The sequence below is a fragment of the Panthera uncia genome, chromosome A2 (genome assembly GCF_023721935.1).
Source record: "Panthera uncia isolate 11264 chromosome A2, Puncia_PCG_1.0, whole genome shotgun sequence".
In the NCBI taxonomy this organism is placed as follows: Eukaryota; Metazoa; Chordata; class Mammalia; order Carnivora; family Felidae; genus Panthera; species Panthera uncia.
The window spans coordinates 109,703,956-109,724,104 of record NC_064816.1 but is presented as its reverse complement, the minus strand read 5'-3'; the positions used below and the strand labels follow the sequence as shown (position 1 = coordinate 109,724,104).

General features: G+C 40.0%; 1 protein-coding gene across 1 annotated transcript in view; it reads right to left on the bottom strand.

Moving 5' to 3' along the window:
- The window catches only part of DNAH11 (dynein axonemal heavy chain 11), a 357,765-nt gene that overhangs the window by 29,614 nt on the left and 308,002 nt on the right, over window positions 1–20,149 (bottom strand). The window contains exons 69-75 of the mRNA XM_049641609.1: window positions 17,728–17,898; window positions 15,324–15,446; window positions 13,719–13,912; window positions 12,410–12,558; window positions 11,421–11,548; window positions 7,316–7,543; window positions 1,501–1,692 (exon numbers count right to left, since the gene is read on the bottom strand). Of these exons, the coding sequence (XP_049497566.1) occupies window positions 1,501–1,692; window positions 7,316–7,543; window positions 11,421–11,548; window positions 12,410–12,558; window positions 13,719–13,912; window positions 15,324–15,446; window positions 17,728–17,898 (1,185 nt within the window). The remainder of the gene's footprint in view (window positions 1–1,500; window positions 1,693–7,315; window positions 7,544–11,420; window positions 11,549–12,409; window positions 12,559–13,718; window positions 13,913–15,323; window positions 15,447–17,727; window positions 17,899–20,149) is intronic.

The following is a 20,149-nucleotide window of genomic DNA, read 5'->3' as shown; positions in this document are numbered from 1 at the left end:
TAACTCCGTGTACATAATAACTTAACTCCTAAATCCTGGTAACTTGCTTCACCATGTGTGGTAAATGACTTGGGTCTAGACATCTGAGAGAGCAAAGGGTGTCAAAATCCGAAAGCTGTGTTGATCCAGGAACACCACTGGGGGCAGTGGCAGACAGGACCCACTTGGCTCCCTGGGGTTGCCACCTCTCAGGATGTGAGAGCTGGAGAGAGACAGGAATCCGTTCCTCTCCTTCTCCCCTTCATTTCGAACTCTCCTGTGAATAGGATTCAGCTGAAGTGGGATAATACTCTTTGTCTCAGCCTCAGTATGGACTTGGATGAAAGTTTTAAGTGGTCCATTTCACTTTCTAGCCAGAACTATTGTAGTAGCCAACCTTACATGTGACATTGTAAAGAAAATGTGGTAAGATCAACACAGAATATTACTTATTAGGAAAATCAAAATACGCTCAAATTTTATACATTTAAAAAATGATAGATATGGAATGTTGATCATCACATACCATATTAAAACCATATATTGTGGTTACAACCTGCTCAAAATATGTTGTTTGGGAGAGCAACCCACATGATATACTAAGTGTACCTATTTTGATAGCAGTCAAATCACCTCTAAAGCTTGAGAAAACTGAGTTGATAACAAACATTGTAACAACGGCTACCAGAAGAACATAAAGCAAACCTTAAGACACAGAAATATGGAGGAGTTCTAGAAACTTATAGAACGGTGTTGTTGTCCAGAGCACAACACCCGGTAGTTTTTGACAAACAGATCTCAATTTGAACAGATTGAACTTAATGGAAAAAGTTTCTTTTGTGAAGACTAAGCCAGAAAATCCTTACAAATGGTTCTTCCGTTTGGAAAATCCAATCACTGGGTTTACAAGAGTTTGCACAAATGTTCTTGATGAGGCATTCCCATCCCCACCTGTAAAACACATTTTAGCTATGAAATAAAATCATTCATCTACCTTTAACTTCCAATCAAGGGGAACATTACTGAGAAAGTCACAACAAGGTGGCATCCTTAATACATAATAATGACATATGCAGGAAATGCACCATTATTTATACATGTGACGCGCTGTAAATTGCTTCCATCATAAGAACTAATTGTAGTGATTATTAATGCAGTGTTATGAACTGTCAGAATTGCTGTATGTAATTACATTTGTGCAAATGCTTCATTACCTGCCTAATGAATCTGGCATATATGCACATGTAAACCACTGTTTTTGTTAACATAATGAAGGACATTTTTTTTTATGCACTAAGCTGCTGATGTAGAACTGGTTTGACCTATCTTATGAAGTTCGAGCATCCACTGCTGGAAAACCTTTGATCTGGTTTCTTTTCACACTTGGCAGAAGATGCATATATAGTGTCAGCTATTTCAATAATAGCTTCAGAAGAGAAATTACGGTCCATTTGATAGTGGCCAAAGACTGACAGATTCAGTACACTCTTTGGAAGAGGTTATCTGACCACTGGCACTTACGTTAGGGTTTGCCTCTAAGTAGTTGTAGAGGACGCCTGCACAGACGGTGAGGTCTCCAGGATTGAAAGGATAGCTGCGGCTCCAGCCCTGGGGGCCAAACCTTAGTCTCCCAGCGACACAAGCGTGGAAGTAGCACAGAGAAAAGAGGATGCTTTTAAACTCCTGCTCCTTGGAGCACGCTTCAAGTGTATCCTGGGAGAGAAGAAAAATCGTTGATTCTCCCTCTGTATGGTTTCCAAGGGCAAGGGTCTGAGTTTTCGATAATCTTGCACAAAACTTGGCAGGAGATCTCGGACAGGGGTAACATGCAGTTTTAAGCATGGCTGCCCATCCTATGCGGGGGTAATAGGAGACTGACCATTTGGCGTTCGCCAGTCTGTTAATTTAAGGCAAATGCTTTCACTTTGCTTCAGTTATTTTACTGAATGCTTCTAAATTCACTAGAAAATGAGACCATTCATTTTGAGCAGTGATAATACTGCTTGACATCATTTTCCCCTGCAAAATTCTCCTTGAAAAATCTAGATGGCCAAAGGACACCATCTTAGTTTCATCAGCGTAGCAGGGTACTACTTAACCTCAGCCCTGCATTTCCCGGGGCTTCATAGTAATACAGATTACCTGGGCACATGGCCACCCATCAAAAAACGATTTCCATCCTCTCTTGAAACCAGATGTGCCATATGACCAAGTTCTTGCCAACAGAATTTGAGCAGAAGTGATGTGTACAATGTTCATGCCATTTACTTAAAAGGAAATCGCTCGCCCTGGTTGTCACTCTTTTCCTTTTTTGTGGGCTAGAAATGATGATGACTAGCCAACCATGGAAGCCATGAGTGAGTTATGGTAGAGGCACCTACCAGCCCGGGTGTGTGCCTGACCTCATGAAAGAGAGCTGCCAACTATATGGGAGAGAGGTTACCTCATTTGGATCACTGGAATTTTGTACTGTACCTGAACTAATATAATCACCCTGACAAATGGTTTCCTTCCAATGAACTTAAAAGTAGAATCCATTGCTGGGTTGAGAGAATGGCACATGGAAGATTGGATAACACACACCCTGTAGGCTAGATTTGTAACTTGTGTTTTTTTTTTTTTTTTTAATCACAGAGGGAAAATTAAATCCTGGGATGCTGACATGGTTATGGCTCCCACAGCCATGAAATTAAAAGGTGTACAACAGGCATCCACTCTTTGGCTTAAAGGGAGTAGTACTTTATTCTCACATTTGGCAGTTCTGTGAGGCCAACAAGGATTACTTCAACTGATGTTGGGCAGTTGAGGAAGATAAGGCCAGAGATTCATCTTCTTGCTTTGTCCTTTAAAATGGTCAAATTACAGCCAGTCCACATTTGGATCTGACAACCGGGCCATCTACCAAGTATATTTAGCACCTTCAGGGTGGGAGTTCAGAGGTGGTCTCTCAGGCAACTCCTAGTGTAAGTCTAAACCAAGACAAGATTTGTCCTCTTGTTCCAAGACTAGAAGAAGCTTTTTAGTTCCTTTCTAACTATCATCAGAATTCTGGGTTACTACCAGATATAGTTCTAGAACTGGCGAGGCCACCCACAGTGCACACCCAACTAAATCATTAGGACATACTAAAGCACTGAGCCTTTTCTAGGTAATTCATGGGGCTTGAAAATCTATGATCATTAAACATAACGTTTCCACAATTAAACACGAAATAAAAGACAAACTTGTGAGAGAAGAAAATAGAAACCACAAAATTGGAATTAATCTTGAAGAATATAAACATATATTAGTTTTGTTTAGGTATTTTTAAATGTTTATTTTTGAGACAGAGAGAGAGAGAGAGAGAGCGCGAATATGAATGGGAGTGGGGGAGGGGCAGAGAATACCAAACAGGCTCTGCACTGACAGCACAGAGCCTAAGGTGGGACTCCAACTCACCAACTACAAGATCATGACCTGAGATGAAGTCGGACACTTAACTGACTGAGCCACCCAGGCGCCCCTCAAAATATACTGGTTTTAAATGTAAAAAACTTCTAGGAGACGAAACAGAAGCATCAAACTTTTACTTAGGAATTATGATCTAACAAGCCTAACTCCTCCCTAAATTACATATAGTCCAGAGGAAATGAAGATCCTATAATAATCAAGTACATTAATTCCATCTATATTTCATATAATTGATTTAGTTTTATCCTCAGCACTAAAGAATTACAACTTAATGCTCATTATGCTCTGATAATACAAATGCCACTGGAAGAAAATATGAAGCAAGCTTTTCTAATTAGGAAAAAGTATGACTCTACCTAACACTCTACATTTCAGGTCAATCATATTTTTATAAACCAAATGATGAGCAAATTAATATCAGAAAATATGCAAATAGCACTGTGAATACAGAACAGGCATCCACACACACATAACAGGGTTGTGCATACAGATGCCAATTTTACATGCAAAGCTACCAATTATTTGTTTCTGCTGTTAAGTCTTACAGAAAAAGAAATCTATACTCTGACTTTAAAAATGTAGTTATTGGGGCACCTGGGTGGCTCAGTCGGTTAAGTGTCCGACTTCGGCGCAGGTCATGATCTTGTGGTTCACGAGTTCGAGCCCCGCATCGGGCTCTGTGCTGACAGCTCGGAGCCTGGAGCCTGCTTCCAATTCTGTGTCTCCCTCTCTCTGACCCTCCCCCCATTCATGCTCTGTCTCTCTCTGTCTCAAAAATAAATAAACGTTAAAAAAAATTTAAAAAAAATGTAGTTATTATCTGGGTATGAAAAGAGTCCAAACAGTATTCCCTTAGCACATCTTCAAAAGGCAGGTGCTACTGAGCTGAGATACATAGGGAAGCAGCATCCCACAAGAAAGTTTTTTACATCTTGGTCACTTAACAATTGCCTTTACAAAGATATTCTGGAATGCTCCGAAAAGGAATAATTTTTTTTAAAGTTTATTTATTTATTTTGAGAGAGAGAGCATGTGCAGAGGAGGGGCAGAGAGAGGAGAGGGAGAGGGAGAGGATCCCAAGCAGGCTCTGCGCTGTCAGCGTGATCATGACCTGGGCTGAAATCAAGAGCTAGACGCTTGACCAACTGAGCCACCCACGCACCCCAATAAAGGACTAATATTAAACTTTGTTCCTTATTAACACACATATCAAAGTTCAGAGGTAAATTCTGATTTGGGGGTAAGATTAAAAATACACATTTAATTTGATTTGAATATTAAAACATGTAAAAACATAAAAACACCCAAACAAAACAGTTCATTTGTCTGGATCCCTTGGGTGCTTTTCTCAACCGAGAAGGACACCCAGACAACATGGGTGACTGTGACTTGTTTCCCTAACCTGGATGAGTACCCAAGGTCCATGTCACAGGCTTCAGCTACCTAAGACCATGGCAGCAACACAGAACACCCACGATGATACAAGTAGCCTTGGGAAAGTGGCAAGTCTGTGATACAGATCACTAGTTGCCTGTTCTAAAAGGTCTCACTGCCAACTTTGAGCTGGGCACATGGCTGTCCAAGGTAAATGGACTTCTCCCAGCCTCTCTTGCAGCTAGGGAACACAATGTGACTCAATATGACCAGTGAGGTGAAAGGAGAAATACTGTGTATTAACTCATAGGAAGCATCCTTAAAAGAAAGCAAACACGTATCCATGGTCATCTTCTTTGTTCTGGCTTTTATCCTACTGTCAGGAACATCGACATGGGGACTGCCACCTGGGACTCTGGCAAGCCCATTCTAGAAATAGTGCACTGTAAAACAACTAGACTGATAACTTTGTGTGACACACTTAACTCTGAATGACTTACCTCCAGAATCCTCATGTGACAGAAATATTTTAACCTTTTTTAAGCCACTGTTGTTTTTTGTACTTCTTTCATAGGTAGCCAACCATAATTCTTACTGATTAAAGGGCACTGGGAACCTATTCACAGATGACCAGGGAGTACAGGTGAATACCCCTGAATTGCATCATGTGAGTAAAACCACATTTTGTTTTCTAACATGACAGGTCAGCATTCATAAAAGACTATTCTAAAATTTTTAGATTTTCTTTAGAGTTTTTGTTGGTTTGGTTTTGGCTATAGCAGGTTTGATAGGAAGTTCATTAAATGAATAACTTTGATTATCTTTGTTTTTGTCACTTATGATCAAATTTAGTCTTAATATTTTGGAGGGTCCTTTCTACTAGATAAATATTTCCTCTTGAAGTATGTAAGAGTCTTTCCAGTAAATGTAAACTTCAGTTAATCTAAGTGGCCTTCCAAATAATAGTCAAAAGAACCAATACTTTAATGAATAAATGAGAACAGGAGAAAGGATTCTCCTATGATTATATGCAACAAATTTTTATTATTTTTTTATTTTTTATTTTTTTTATTTTTTTATTTTTTTCAATATATGAAATTTATTGTCAAATTGGTTTCCATGCAACACACAGTGCTCATCCCAAAAGGTGCCCTCCTCAATACCCATCACCCACCCTCCCCTCCCTCTCACCCCCCATCAACCCTCAGTTTGTTCTCAGTTTTTAAGAGTCTCTTATGCTTTGGCTCTCTCCCACTCTAACCTCTTTTTTTTTTCTTCCCCTCCTCCATGGGTTTCAGGGGCGCAACAAATTTTTAAATGTGTATGTCCCTGGGAAGAGTATCCCTAGTTTTATTAGATTGTCAGAGAGGTCCTTACTAAAAAAAAAAAAACAAAAACACACACACACACACAAAAGGTGGGCTGAAGCTTATTTGTTCATAAAATGCTCACTTTTCACAAATACAGACAACTGTTCAAGGGGGCTGGATTAATCCTATATAAATATATCCAAAAAATCCTCTTTTGTACTAGCTTTGTGAAAGAGCTTGAGAATGTCCTAAGTGTTCAGAAACTATAAACTGATAGATAAAAAAAAATACATGCCTGCCAGAGTTCACCAAAAAAATATACTGAATATATATAATAGATCCAACAAGATTTTTTAAGTACCTTTGATTTGCACAGTCTACTGTGTTTACATAGGCTATACATTAATTATTTAATTAGGTAATTAACTGTATTCTTCAAAAGTATAATCTAAGGTGGCCCAGAAGATACTGATGAAAAAGTGAAGCATACTTCATACAGAATCATAATATTTCTAACAGGAAGCTTAATATTTACCACCAAATCTTATGTATTTTCTCTTTGGAATTCATTCTACTTCTCCGAATAAGAATACTGTTTCCCCAGGGTGGGAAATCAGAGGGAATGGGAACTCAGAGACACAACCACAAAGGAAACTTGCTTAAAAGACTTGAATAGATAGATGTGATAATTTGGACAAGGAGAATAATGATGATCAAAATATATTTATTAATTTATTTTAGATGGAAACAAAGATATAAGTAAGAAGGCAACATGGATATAATCTGAAAAGATGGTTTAAGTTTACTCACATCAAAACCAGATCTAAAGCATTAAATATTATACTGAAATTCTTCCTAAGTAATTACTGTTGTCACTCTCAAGAACATTAACAGGAGTAATGATGGCTCTTCCTCTTCCTGTGCTAGGAGATACCAGCCTACCATGTTTGTCTTCAATAAGTAGGTTCCTCAGAAAGGGATGTAATTTACTCTCCTTAAACATGTGGCCTGTAGTTTTATGGCAAAACACAGATTTTTTTTTGGTCACTGGAATAGGCAGTGACAGGTGATCCTTTCAAGAGATTAAAACACACTCTGAGATTTCACTTCATCTCTCTGCACAAGACACCTGAGTAGATAACAGCCCCATGGTTTTGTGAGAAGACCCTGACCACTGTCAGACCAGGCTTCTGCTTCCTTACCTGATCAAAGTTGTAGAGGGCGGCATGCAAATTGGCCAGCATCCCTGTGGGGGGTTCATTGGTAATTTTAATGGAATTTTCCAGGAGTCCTTGAGGGATGATGTGTTCACTTGGTGTAGGTGCAGATTTGGCACTCATGAAAACTCTGTAATCTCTGTGGCTTCCTTGGCTGAATTGTTCAAGGAGTTTCTCCAGGGTTCCTAGCCACTTGGCTACCAAATGGACATTCTGAAAAACAGTATGGCTCATAACTCCTGTGAAACTAAAGGATATTACTTAAATTATGGGATCACAACATATTCCTATATATAAATGTATATATATTTCCTATATATAAATTTAATGTATTAAATTAAAGGATTTAATTTTTCCTTTATTATCATGTTAGGGAACAAAACCAAACAGCAAAATACACCTGTACATTGAACACATTTAGGGCTCCAAATCACCATAGGTTATTTTTGTTAACCCAAATCTCCTTCCAACAACACTTACCCACATCCAACACCCACCAATCACCTTTGAGATGGAGTTCCTGATAATTTTCATTGTTACAGTTTAAACTCAATTACTGAGACCTATCTGGTTAGTTTAGTAAAGTATAAAAACTAAAAGCTAGCAATGTGCCTGATCACCCACTTCAATGTTTCTGATGCAAACCTCCTCTATTCAACTCCTATCATTAGTACATGAACTCAAAGGATGTGAGGGGTGAAAGGCTAGCTGAAAAAGAAATCACTCCTTGTTAAGATGCTCTGCGGATTCCTAGCATGATTTTTCTTAAACCCTAGAGCTGTCAAAAATCATGAAACAGATGTCACCACTATCACTTCCTGATTTTCCGCTTTGTGATTCATAATCCTCCAATACTAAATACCCACAGAGTACATGGTAGTTGATGCTGTGAGAGAAGTATAAAGGCCATACCCTCACACGCTCTCTGGTTCTGGAGAGGTCCTTAAATAGTGATTGAAACATCACCCCCAGGAATATATAATTATTTCCAACAAACAGAAACATTTAAGATTATAACAGCTACAAAAAAATCCCACAAAAAAATAAGAAAGGCAAATAGGTAATGGAATAGTCAAATAGGTATCTTTCTTTGAAAACGGTTCTGTTGTAAAAAGACGTATGCCCATTCAGTTGTTCACATTATTAGGCTATTTTCCTTTGGCAAATGTTGAAATCCTAACCATCAGTACCTCAGAATATGTCTGTATTTGGAATAGGTCTTTAAAGAGGTAATTAAGACTAGATGCAACAATTAATCGGATATTGCTTGTGTCCTTATGAGAAGGGGTGATGAGGACACACACAGAGGGAAGACCACATGGAGACACAGGGACGAGACAACCATCTACACACCGAGGAGAGAGGCCTCAGAAGAAACCAACCCTACTGTCCACTTGGTCTCAGACTTCTTGCCTTCAGAACTGTAAGAAATTAAATTTCTGTTGATGAAGTCACCTGCTCTGTGATACTGTGGTCTGGCAACCTTCGCAAGCTTATCAGTAAGTCAGGGCTCTGAGACTCTTGGCTTCCACGGTTGCTACTAGATTGCGGCAAGAGTACTTCTCACACCTGACCGTGCCACTCACACAAGTAAGCAGAAACAAAAGAACAATAAAACCTGTTTTGCAAGCTCAAATATGACCTAATTCTCTATCTTATGGACTACAACAATACCTTACTTGAGAAGTTTACTTGAAACAAATGTAAAAATATTCTAGGCAGCAACTCTGGTCAGGGAAGAAAACCATCACCAGGTGAGCCACCTCTCAACACAGGCACACTCTGGAGTCCAGCCTGGGAGTCATTCGTGGGGATTTTGGCTTTGCAATTGGCTGGATTCTTGTGCTTGCTTGTCCCAGGGCACTAACGCCTGTGCAACATTTTTAGCCAATCCATGTATCTTGGAAACCATCTACTTTGCCCATGAGAATAGATTTTTAAAATCCGTTATGTCAATTTACAAACCATATGGTGTACATCTGAGATATAGATAGCTACCACCCTGATACCTATGTAATAGTTTTCTCTGGAGTATGGGCTTCTGATACAATGCTAGCTAAACATCCCTCGAAGGGCTCTATCTCATCACAGTAACTGACTAGTGTAGAGTTTGGTTAAGAGCTTATTAACATGTGCATACAAATCATGTGCCTATGCTGGTACAATTTAACGTACATTACAAACAATATAATGAGTTCTCATCATGCTGGTCGCCTCTTTATTCAAAGTCCTACTTCTCTTTTAGATGGCAAAGAGATACTAGAAACCTCCAGAAATTAGAATGGCCAAAGCCTGGGGCAATCCCTCCTCTCCAATTATTCTATGTCCAGAGAGGAACAGCTAAAAAGTTACATTCTTAATTACTAGTTTACCACTAAGAACAAAAATCAAACATCTGGGACAGATAACCAAAAGCAGATCCTTCACGAGACGAGGTCTTCTGAGATTTTTTTTTTTTTTATGGTAAAACTTACAACTTGAATTTTGGGGGCAAATGGCAACTTGGCATAGAGAGAAAAATAACAGAAACATTTTACTTTGAATACTACCATCTCCTGAGGATGACCATACCCCTCCTAGTTTCTTCCTAGTCTGAGATGCTGGACACATGAGAATTCTCAAAGAACTTACTTTGGCAGGAAGATCTCAGCATCTACCCAACTGTCAGAGCAACAACTTCCATCTCTGAAAAAATAAACCCTCCACCGTTACCTGGCTGACTTTGTGAGCCTCAGAGGGTAACCCCTACCCCAAGTCACCTTACTGAAGTATCACCTAAGCAGTGGGTGTTACTCTCCCAGAGGGTTATGTTCTGCTTGGACCCTGGGCAGCTTCTTTGTGCATCCAATTTTATTTCAGTAGAAACTCAAAATGCATCAACCCTGGATCCTGGAGGCACTGAGGGAGGCCAGTGTCCTATCTCTTTGCCAGGGTGGCCACACAAGCTAGCAGAAAAAAAAATGGTGCTTGCCACCAAACAGACCTGAACTTGAATACCAGCCCTGCTGCTCTGCAGCTGCGTGGCCTTGAGACTCTCCAGACCACTCCAAAGCTCACGCTTTTGTTCTTCATAATGGGAGGACAACACCGATCCTGGCAGCTTTGCTATAATGATTAGAGATCATGTATCCTTGCAAAGGATCTGGTACGAATGAGAAACTTTAGGTTCACTGGGCTGCCAATTAAATGGCTACTTCCAGACCGGATGAGACAGCCGGCATGCCTTGCTGGAGAAGGAGTCAGGATGGCTCCCACGTGCCCCCTAAAGCTTGCCTGAGCTCCACTCGTTCCTGGGTTCTTGCTAGAATCCCCAGCTGAGGGAGCCACCTGGGAGGACAGTGGGTTAGAGTCAAAGACCCATGTAATGCTAGCACTAGAAGGGATAAAGGGGTTATCGACTCCAATCCCCTTAACTTACAAACAAAGGAAATGTAACACAATTTAGGGGCAGAGTCAGAGTTGTATGAGGTAATAAATGCAAAAATGCTCTGTCAGCTTTGCTTTTTTTTTTTTTTTAATGTTTATTTTTGAGAGAGAGCAGGTGGGGGAAGGGCAGAGAGAGAGAGAGGGAGAAAGAGAATCTGAAGCAGGCTCCATGAGGTTACCACAGAGCCTGACGTGGGGCTTGAACCCACAAACTGTGAGATCATGACCTGAGCTGAAATCGAGAGTTGGACACTTAACCGACTGAACCACTCAGACGTCCCCAAAATGCTCTGTTAACTTTAAAAGCAACTCACAAATGTGAGGTTTTAGGACACAGGCCTTGGCAATCTATATACAAGCCTGTTCATCCTGAAGCACTACTGGAGTATTCCAGATATCTGTAAGTCAAGAGGATAAGAGGATTCCCTGTAATATTTTTAATTTTAAAGCACAATGGCTAGAAAATCCCTCCAAATATGATAGGTATCCTTGTAAGCAGAGTCTCTTATCACCTGTGGAGGTGTCATGGACACTGAGAGAACCCCAAGACTCGGCAAATCACCAGATGTCATGAGGAAGGCTCATTCCTGTGGGTCAGGACAACTCTGCGCTGTCCCTCCCCCGTGTTCAGTCCCAGCATTGTCCGAAAAGAGGGAATACTCACTTGGAGTAGGACCCAGTGTCCTCCTTTGGAAGCTTTCTCCAGTGCCTTTTCTGCCACCGTCTCCTGGCCTTGTCCTAAAGACACGTTGTGGAATTTTCCCGAGTCTATCGTAAACCCGAGTCTTTTGCCTGTGAGAGGGTACAACACGGTGAGGGGAAGAGTGAATCAAGGATAGATGAGAAGGGTGTGGAATTCTGAGGCCCAGGGTCTGTCTGTGGTGACTGCTGCCACCTTCTAGGTCACTCTCCTAAAGAAGCCAAACTAAACTTCGGTCGTTTCAACAAGCAGCATTTTGAGCTCTCAACAGCTGCCTCCTTATGAGCATTAGCTAAGCCTGTGGAAATAAGTTCCTCTGGTTTTATGGTAATGAAGCTTTTGACATTTTGATAGATGGCAAGTATTGTTACTGAGCTTTATTAACTCTTGCAGGAGTAGAAAAGCATTTCCCTCATAAAAAGGAGCAACATGTGGTAGATATCACATCATTTTTTGAACAAATTGGCTCATTGGGTAAATGCAGGAGCCTCTCACCTTGTGGCCATGCTTGAATCGAGCACAGTCAGGTCACAGCTCTATTAACCTGGTACTCTCGGTGCGGGCTGTGGGGAATAGTAATCCAGAGCACAAAGCGACAGTGCCTTGCACAATCGAATAGGCTTGCTCTAATGACCACTATTTAGTCACAGGGGGCACAAGATTACACTAGCATGGAGAAAATTGCCCTCTGGCCCTTATATAGTCAAAAGATGGAAAACAGTACAAAGGAAACTTGCATTATGCCAACCAGAGGAATGTTCCGTTTGAACATTTCTTCAGACTACAGTGTTATTAGCCTTACATTTTCCATGTACTCAATCTCCAACAAATGAAAAAGGAAAGAAAGAGAGAGAGAGAGAGAGGAAGAAACTAAGGTAACTGTGAACGGACAGAAGGTCAGGCGGGCCGTGGGCAAGGGGGAGGGTGGGAAGGCAAGCCTCCTGGCCCCTCACCAAGGATCTCTAGGTCTTTAAGGGCGTCCACCCCTGGAGACAGAATGAAGAAAACTGGAGTGGCTGGGCTGCTTTCTTCAAATGCTTTAACTAAGTCCAATCTGGTCCTCCCCACGTATTTTGTACCCAGTTTTTCCTCCACGAAATTCCTATAAAAAAGAATAATGCAAAAGACACGATCAATGCTCATGACCTTGAAAAGGGCTACAACTTGGATCAGCTTAAATCATAGGCACAGGAAGGATGCTAACCATGTTCATTACATGGGATGTTTTTACACAACGATATAAATCCAGCTAGATTTCTAATGCATTAGTGTCAGTGAAATCCCTCCCTGCTTTAGAAGCTCTAAAAATCAGAAGCCTACGTTCCATTTTGGGGGCTACAGAGACCCCCCTCTGAGTACCACCAGCTGCCTGCCTGTGGCTTTGTATCCCCCAAATCTCCTGCCAGATCCCCCATTACTTATTAACAGTTCATTAGATTTGCCACAGTGCAATTTTCCGGCCTGCTGGGCTTCTCATGAATATACAAATGCTTTTTGGGGTGTTTCTAACACAGGGAAGCTCAATTAAGCAGGGATTATTTTCCAGCAGCATCAGATTTAGCAGAAAGTAAGTACTACTACTAAGCAGAATTAACTTGTAAAGTAGGGTATGCAGTGGCTTCTGCAAAGGGGAAATTAGCTGAACAAAGTGGAGGAGAAAAACCTGAGGTGCGTGAATGCCGTTGTTAGGAAGGAAGGTGAGAACTCTGGTAAATTCAGAGGCGAACGTGACTTGGGCGAATTAAGCAGCACATTACCAGTTAGGAGTCGAGAGGGCAAAGAGAGAGGACACACGGACGAATATGTAGACAGGGTTCCTGCTTTAAATTGCACCGGTAGTAAAGTTATAAGACTATTAGCGTCTCCTGAAAGAAATCCTTTTTGTTTGATGGGCAAAATCTTTAGAGCCCAAACGCCACCACTAAATAAAGACAGTGGAAGTCGCACTGGAATAATGCATGCCCCTGGCCTCTGAACTCTGATGACACCCATCTCTCTTGCTAGAATATTTCCAGTGGTTCCCTGTCTCCCCTCCTAATGTCACAAGTCAGGTTTTCAGGCAAGATGGGCTCAGTCTGACTAGAGACTAGCCTAGTTTAGTGTTCAGTGAGTTTCAACAATAGTAGTGATTACAATATCACATTTTCAGCAGAATCATTTCTCATCAATATGGACCATAAATGCCTCCACCAGATACTCTAGCCCCTAAGACCAGGTGTCCTCGAAGTTAACTTGAATTTCCAAGAATGCTAACTGCCCCACCTGAGAGCATATGTCATTCTGTCAGGGCGCACCGCTCTCAAAATAATCAGCTTCTGTATCAAACTTTTCTTCTTCCATTCTTGCGGTAGCTTCTCTTTCTCTGGACACTCGGATTCCGCCCACTTCCTCCACTGTTTGGCAGATCCTTCCACATCTCGGTCTATGCCTCGAAATTCTTCCATCAGGGCTACTGCCTGTCATACAACAGGGGAACAGATGGGAATGGTGTAAATAGCTTACAGTTTGAGATAAAGACTAGCGGATGTGTTGGATCCTGTGTGAACAAGCTGTGCTGGATAGTCATCATTTCCTCACCAGATTCACTCTGCACCCTTTTCTGCTCTGCTAAGAGGGTGACCACTAAGGATTATTTGAACTAAATTCTCTGGTTCTCTGGTCTGGTTGGGTTTGGCCAAGAGGAGGCACTAGCAAGAGACTAGAGGGCTGGAGCAGAGAGAAGCAGGGCTGTTTCTTCCTCAGCTCTTTCCCTGTGGTGATATAGTTTGGCAGTGGCTGTGTTCCTCTACCGAATGCCACAGCTCCTAGGGGTTGGCTCTCTCCCATAACTTCATTTCACAACAGTTTCAGTAACAGCTCCTTTTCTTCCTTTTTCCATCTCCATTCGTGGTTTGATTCCCTTCGTCTTCTTCCCATACCATGATAATATATTCGTTGTAAAACTTTTTTCTTCCATCCTCCCTTTGAACGAGGCCCTAACTGATCAACAATTGGACTTGAATTTGTAATTCTAAATAATTTAAAAACTCCATTAAAAATAAACATAACTATACTATAAAAATAAGGGATGATGGTTATTTCCAATGGACAGAAATGTGTCCTTCTCAGAAAAAGGGTGTGGCAAAGGTTAGCAAATGATGAGCATCTTCAAGGAATCCCTGAGTCTAGGAGGATACACTCTTAACAACAGGATCTTCTGACAGAAAAATAGGATAAGGATTGATTGATGACTGAGGTTGATGAATAACCATTGCTTTTTTTCTCGACAACATTCTGTTCAGCTTAAACACTTTATAGTGAGAATAAATTACTGTGTTGTTGTGTAATTGACAAAACTATGTGGGAAAAGTGGACAAATATAAAGAAGAAAAGAGCGCCTGGGTGGCACAGTTGGTTGAGCATCTGGCTGGGGCTCAGGTCATGATCTGTAAGTTCTAGGCCTGCATCGGGCTCACTGGTGTGTGAAGCCTGCTTCAGATCCTCTGTCCTCCTATCTCCCTGCCCCTCCCTCACTGTCTCCCTCAAAAATAAACAACTTAAAAAAAAAAAAAAAGAAAGAAAGAAACTGGTTTTAGGTAAATTGACAAAATTGTTCCCTTCTGTTCCTTGACTTTTACCGAAGTTCCTGCAGACTATACATATTTATTAGTTTTCCCACTCACAAATAGGGCAAAAGTTCCTTTACTTCCAAGTAAGAACTTAATCACTTTATAATTTAGTAATACAAAGATGGATTAAAGAAGATCACATTACATATCTCTACAAATGAAATAGTATATATCACTTGTATTTCTTTTAAAACATTTCTACATTTATGAGAACTGAGACATAAGATTTAGAAAGTGACAAAACGTCTTCCTAACATACCTTTAGAGCACTCCAAGACTGAGTGGTTAGGAAGTCAAGAGGACTCGAGTAAGTGTGTTCAACTTTGAATCGAAGCAGGAAATCCAATTCAAAAGGGTCTATCTCTCTCTTTCTCAACAAAATCTTTAGGGTACACAAAATTGAAAAAGGTCACTTAGTTTATATCAAAATCACAGCACAGGAGGTAGTCACCATTTAACAGATAGGACTGAATACACAGAACCAAGTCTGCTGAGATTTCCATAGGTCTGTATCTGTTCTAAAGCTGAATTAAGAGTCTTAGATTAAGTCCATGATCTCAAAACCTTGACTGAAAATCTAATAGCAAATAATTATGAAGACTGGTTTATTCCAATTTTAACACATGAGTATTAGCAAAATATATGAAATATTTGTTCATATTTATGCTTTTGCTGTGAACTCAAACTTGTCTTAGAACTTGTTATACAGGGGCACCTGGGTGGCTCATTCAGTTAAAGGTCCGACTCTTCATTTCGGCTCAGGTCATGATCTTAGAGTTTCATGAGTTCGAGCCCCACGTTGGGGTCTGTGCTGACAGCGTGGAGCCTGCTAGGGATTTTCTCTCTCTCTCTCTCTCTCTGCCCCTCCCCTGCTCACGTGCTGTCTCTGTCTCTCTCAATATAAATAAATAAACTTCAAAAGATTTTTTTTAAAGAGACTTCTTTAAAACAAAAAAAAAAAGGTCTTGTTAAACAAATTGAAAAAGCCTGAGGTGATGATGGACCCAATTACTAAATATAAGGTAGAACTAATATTATTAGTCTTGATATAGAAATAACATCTAATAAACTTAATAAGTTTGACATATGAGATGACATATTTTTCTTATATGTGAGATTGAGGAAAAATTGGAAATTACTGTTTTATAGATACAACTAAACAAGCACAATATAAACAGAAATAAACTTTAGACACCTACATTATGAACTTGATAAGAAGTCCATAGAAAGAACATTTTTGAGGGGGACAGGAGGATGAAATATTCCCAAAGTTCAACCTAAATATTTTAACACCATATAAAGTTAAACTGGTAAAATTTTGAGTTTTATGCTATTTTAAAACTCTAGATATTTTCAAAATGCATTATGGGTGGTAACACATTAAAAGACTATTTGATTAATTGATTTGTTCTTAATTCAATTTATTTCAATATTTCAAATAATTGCCATATATATGAAGCTTTGATTTACAGAAACTGTCAGGATTTGAGATAAGCTGTAATTTATCTATGGCTTCCAAGGAGAAAGTTTTAAATAGATGTGCGTATGTGTGTATGCATGTCTCATGTATTCTCATTCTTGGCCTTTTATTGCTAATGAGTAATATGTATACAAACAACAATTTAATTTTGTAATGTCTCGCTCCTGTTTATCACATAAATTATGGAACACCTACACCTATATATTCATTTATAACCCAAAGGAATCGACAATGACCAAAAATACTGAAAGTAACAGTTTATCATTATTAACAGCAGGTATTTACAAAATGCCTTCTTTGGACAAAGCACTTTGGAGGACACAACGCAGACCAGGCAATGACCTTCCATCAAGAACTGGGTTGACAGAAAAAGGTATAGAGCAAACAAACTAATAATAGGACAACATGCTTATTTCATCTAGGCATGTAGTCCTCGATGTTTTCTTCTTATTGTGGGCACCTTTATTTAAAAAAGTCTTTTGCTGGAGTCCGTATTGAAAAATAGATAAATAAAAGGATAGCAGGTCTCACTGAAGGTGGCAGTGTGAAACCTGCAGCTCATTTACCCATTCACTGGTCTATAAAGGGATGGAGAAAATCCTAGGACCATCCAAATGTGGACTCATAATTCTTATCTTAAAGAATCTCCAGGCACCTGGGTGGCTCAGTCAGTTAAGCATCCAACTCTTGATTACAGCGCAGGTCGTGTTCTCACAGTCGTGAGATTAAGTCCCCATTTGGGCTCTGCACTGGGTATGGAGCCTGCTTAAGATTCCCTCTCCCTCTCCCTCTGCCCCTCCCCGACGTGTGCTATCTACCTGAAAACAAACAAACAAACAAACAAACAAACAAACAAACAAAAACAAACCAGAAAGAATCTCCCTGGTAACATCCAGGAGGCTCTGCACAAGACCTAAGAAGTGAGAAGTTGTCATTGATCTGTTTTTCAGGGTGATCGCTGATGTGGTGGCTTACAGCGCATACCTACCCAAACCAACACCCTGGGACCGACTGAAAGGTTGTCACATGTCCAAGCTCACCCTGGGAAACTCAAACTCACCTCATGCCACCAAGGGCTTCCAAAAAAGGTGTCATGCCTCCCTTCAATGCAAGTAAAGCACATACTAAACAGAGGTGTAGGACTTCAGTTCTGAGGATGCTTTCAAATGACTGATTCCCTTACCTGAAAAGCCATCTGGGACAGGAAGGTGAGCTTGTCCTTCTCAAACAGTGCCTGGCTGGTGTAGAGGAAGACGGCATAGGTGATGCTCTCCATCAGGACTGAGACGCGGCCCTGCACGTCCTCCACCTTGTCAGCCTGCTCAATTGCTCTGTGGAACAGCATGTTGAAAGCCTGGGGAATTTAAAGTGACTGGTAAAGGATGGAAACTAGTGCCTGTTGTCTAGCTACCCCCCACACGCAGCCAAAATGGGGGATCGCTTTCTGTTTAACTTTATTCGAAAGTGCCAGACTGTTTTCCAAAATGGTTTTTACCACTTTGCATCCTCATTGGCAACGCGAAAGAGTCGCAGTACTGTACCTGTGCTAACACTTGTTACTGTCGGTCTTGTAAAATCGCAGCCATTCTATTTGGTACCTAGCAATACTTCTTTCTGCTTTTATGCTGCATTTTTCTGATGAATACTGAGCACTTAAAAATGGGCTTATGGGCAATACTCATGACTCAGTACGGGACATGTATGTTCAAATCTTTCATTGTTTAATTGAGTTGCCCAACTTCTTTATATATTCTGAGATTAGTTGTTTGTTAGATATAAGCATTGGAAAGAGGTTTTAATAGTAACTCACCTTTTTATCTTCTTAATGTCTTTTGAAGACCATAAATTTTTAATTTGATAAGGTTCAATTTATTAGTTTTTTCCTTTCTATTGTATCCTAATAAATCTTTGCCTAACCCTAAGCCCAAAGATTTTCTCCCATTTTTTTCCCTAGAAATCTCATAGCTTTGCTTATTCATTTTGAGCTAATTTTGTAAGAAATGTGATGTAATGTTTAAGGTTCATTTTATTCTTTGTGGGTATCGAGTTTTCTCAGCACCATTTGTTATCAAAGCTATCCCTTCTTCATTAAATTGTCTCGGGTATTTTTCTTTAGGCCAATTAATATCAGTTTATAACAAGCCCTGAAATCATGTATTGTAAATTTGTTGTTCTTTTTCAAAATTATTTAGTTCCTTTAAATCCTTTTAATTTTAGAATCAGCTTGCCAATTTCTATTTATTTTTTATTTTTTTATTTAAAAAAAAAATTTTTTTTTTCAACGTTTTTTATTTATTTTTGGGACAGAGAGAGACAGAGCATGAACGGGGGAGGGTCAGAGAGAGAGGGAGACACAGAATCGGAAACAGGCTCCAGGCTCCGAGCCATCAGCCCAGAGCCTGACGCGGGGCTCGAACTCACGGACCGCAAGATCGTGACCTGGCTGAAGTCGGACGCTTAACCGACTGCGCCACCCAGGCGCCCCGCCAATTTCTATTTTTAAAAAGCCTCCAGGGATTTGGCTGAGATGGAACTGAATCTACAGATCAATTTGGAAAGACCAAAGATCATCTTAATAACACTGAGTGTTCTAATCCACAAACATGGTATATCTCTCCATGGTCTATTTCAACAATGTTTTTGCAGCACTTAGCACACAGATCTTGTATTTGTTTTGTTAAAATTATCCCTAAGAGTTTCGTGAATTTGGAAGCTGTTGTAAATAGTACTGAGGTATTAATTTTATTTTCCAGTTGTTTGTTCTTCATATATAAAAACAATGGATTTTGAGTATTGCCTTTATATCCTGCCATCTTGCTAAAAACTCACTTCTTAGTCCTAGTAGCTTTTTTTGGTAGGTTTCTGAAGATTTTCTATACACATGATTAAGTCATTTGTGAAAAAAAGACACTCCTTCTTTTAAAATGTCTGTGCCTTTTATTATATTATTGCACTGGGGATAACCTGCAGGGCAGTAATGAATAGAAGTGTTGAGAAAAGACATTTTTATTCCTGATCTTAGGGGAAAGCATTTAGTTTTTCCACATCAAGTATATTACTAGCTGTAGATTTTTGTAGATGCCCTTTTTCACATTGAGACGTTAACCAGGTATTGAAGTTTGTCAGATTCTTTGACTGCATCCACTGAAGGGATCATATGGCTTTTCTCTGTTGTTTTGTGTTATTTTTTAAATGTTTAACCAGCTTGTATTCCTGGCATAAATTCCACTTGGGCATAATATATTGTTCTTTTTATTTGTGGCTGGGTTCACTTTACCAATTCATCTATCCTCCCTCTCTTCCTTCCTTTTTTAGTGAGTGAGGGGCAGGGGGACAAGCACGAGCAGGGGTGAAGGGCAGAGAGAGAGAATCTTAAGCAGGTTCCACGCTCAGTGTAGAGCCAGACACGGGGCTCGATCCCATGACCCTGAGATCATAACCTAAACCTAAACCAAAACCTGCTAGTTACTCTTGACTCTTTTCCTCTTCTTTATTTTCCATATCCAGTCCATTTCTAAGGATTATTTTAGCTTCAAACCATATGACAAGTCTATTAACTTTTGAGTCTTGTCATTCTATCAGATGTCTGCTTCAAATCTTTCAAT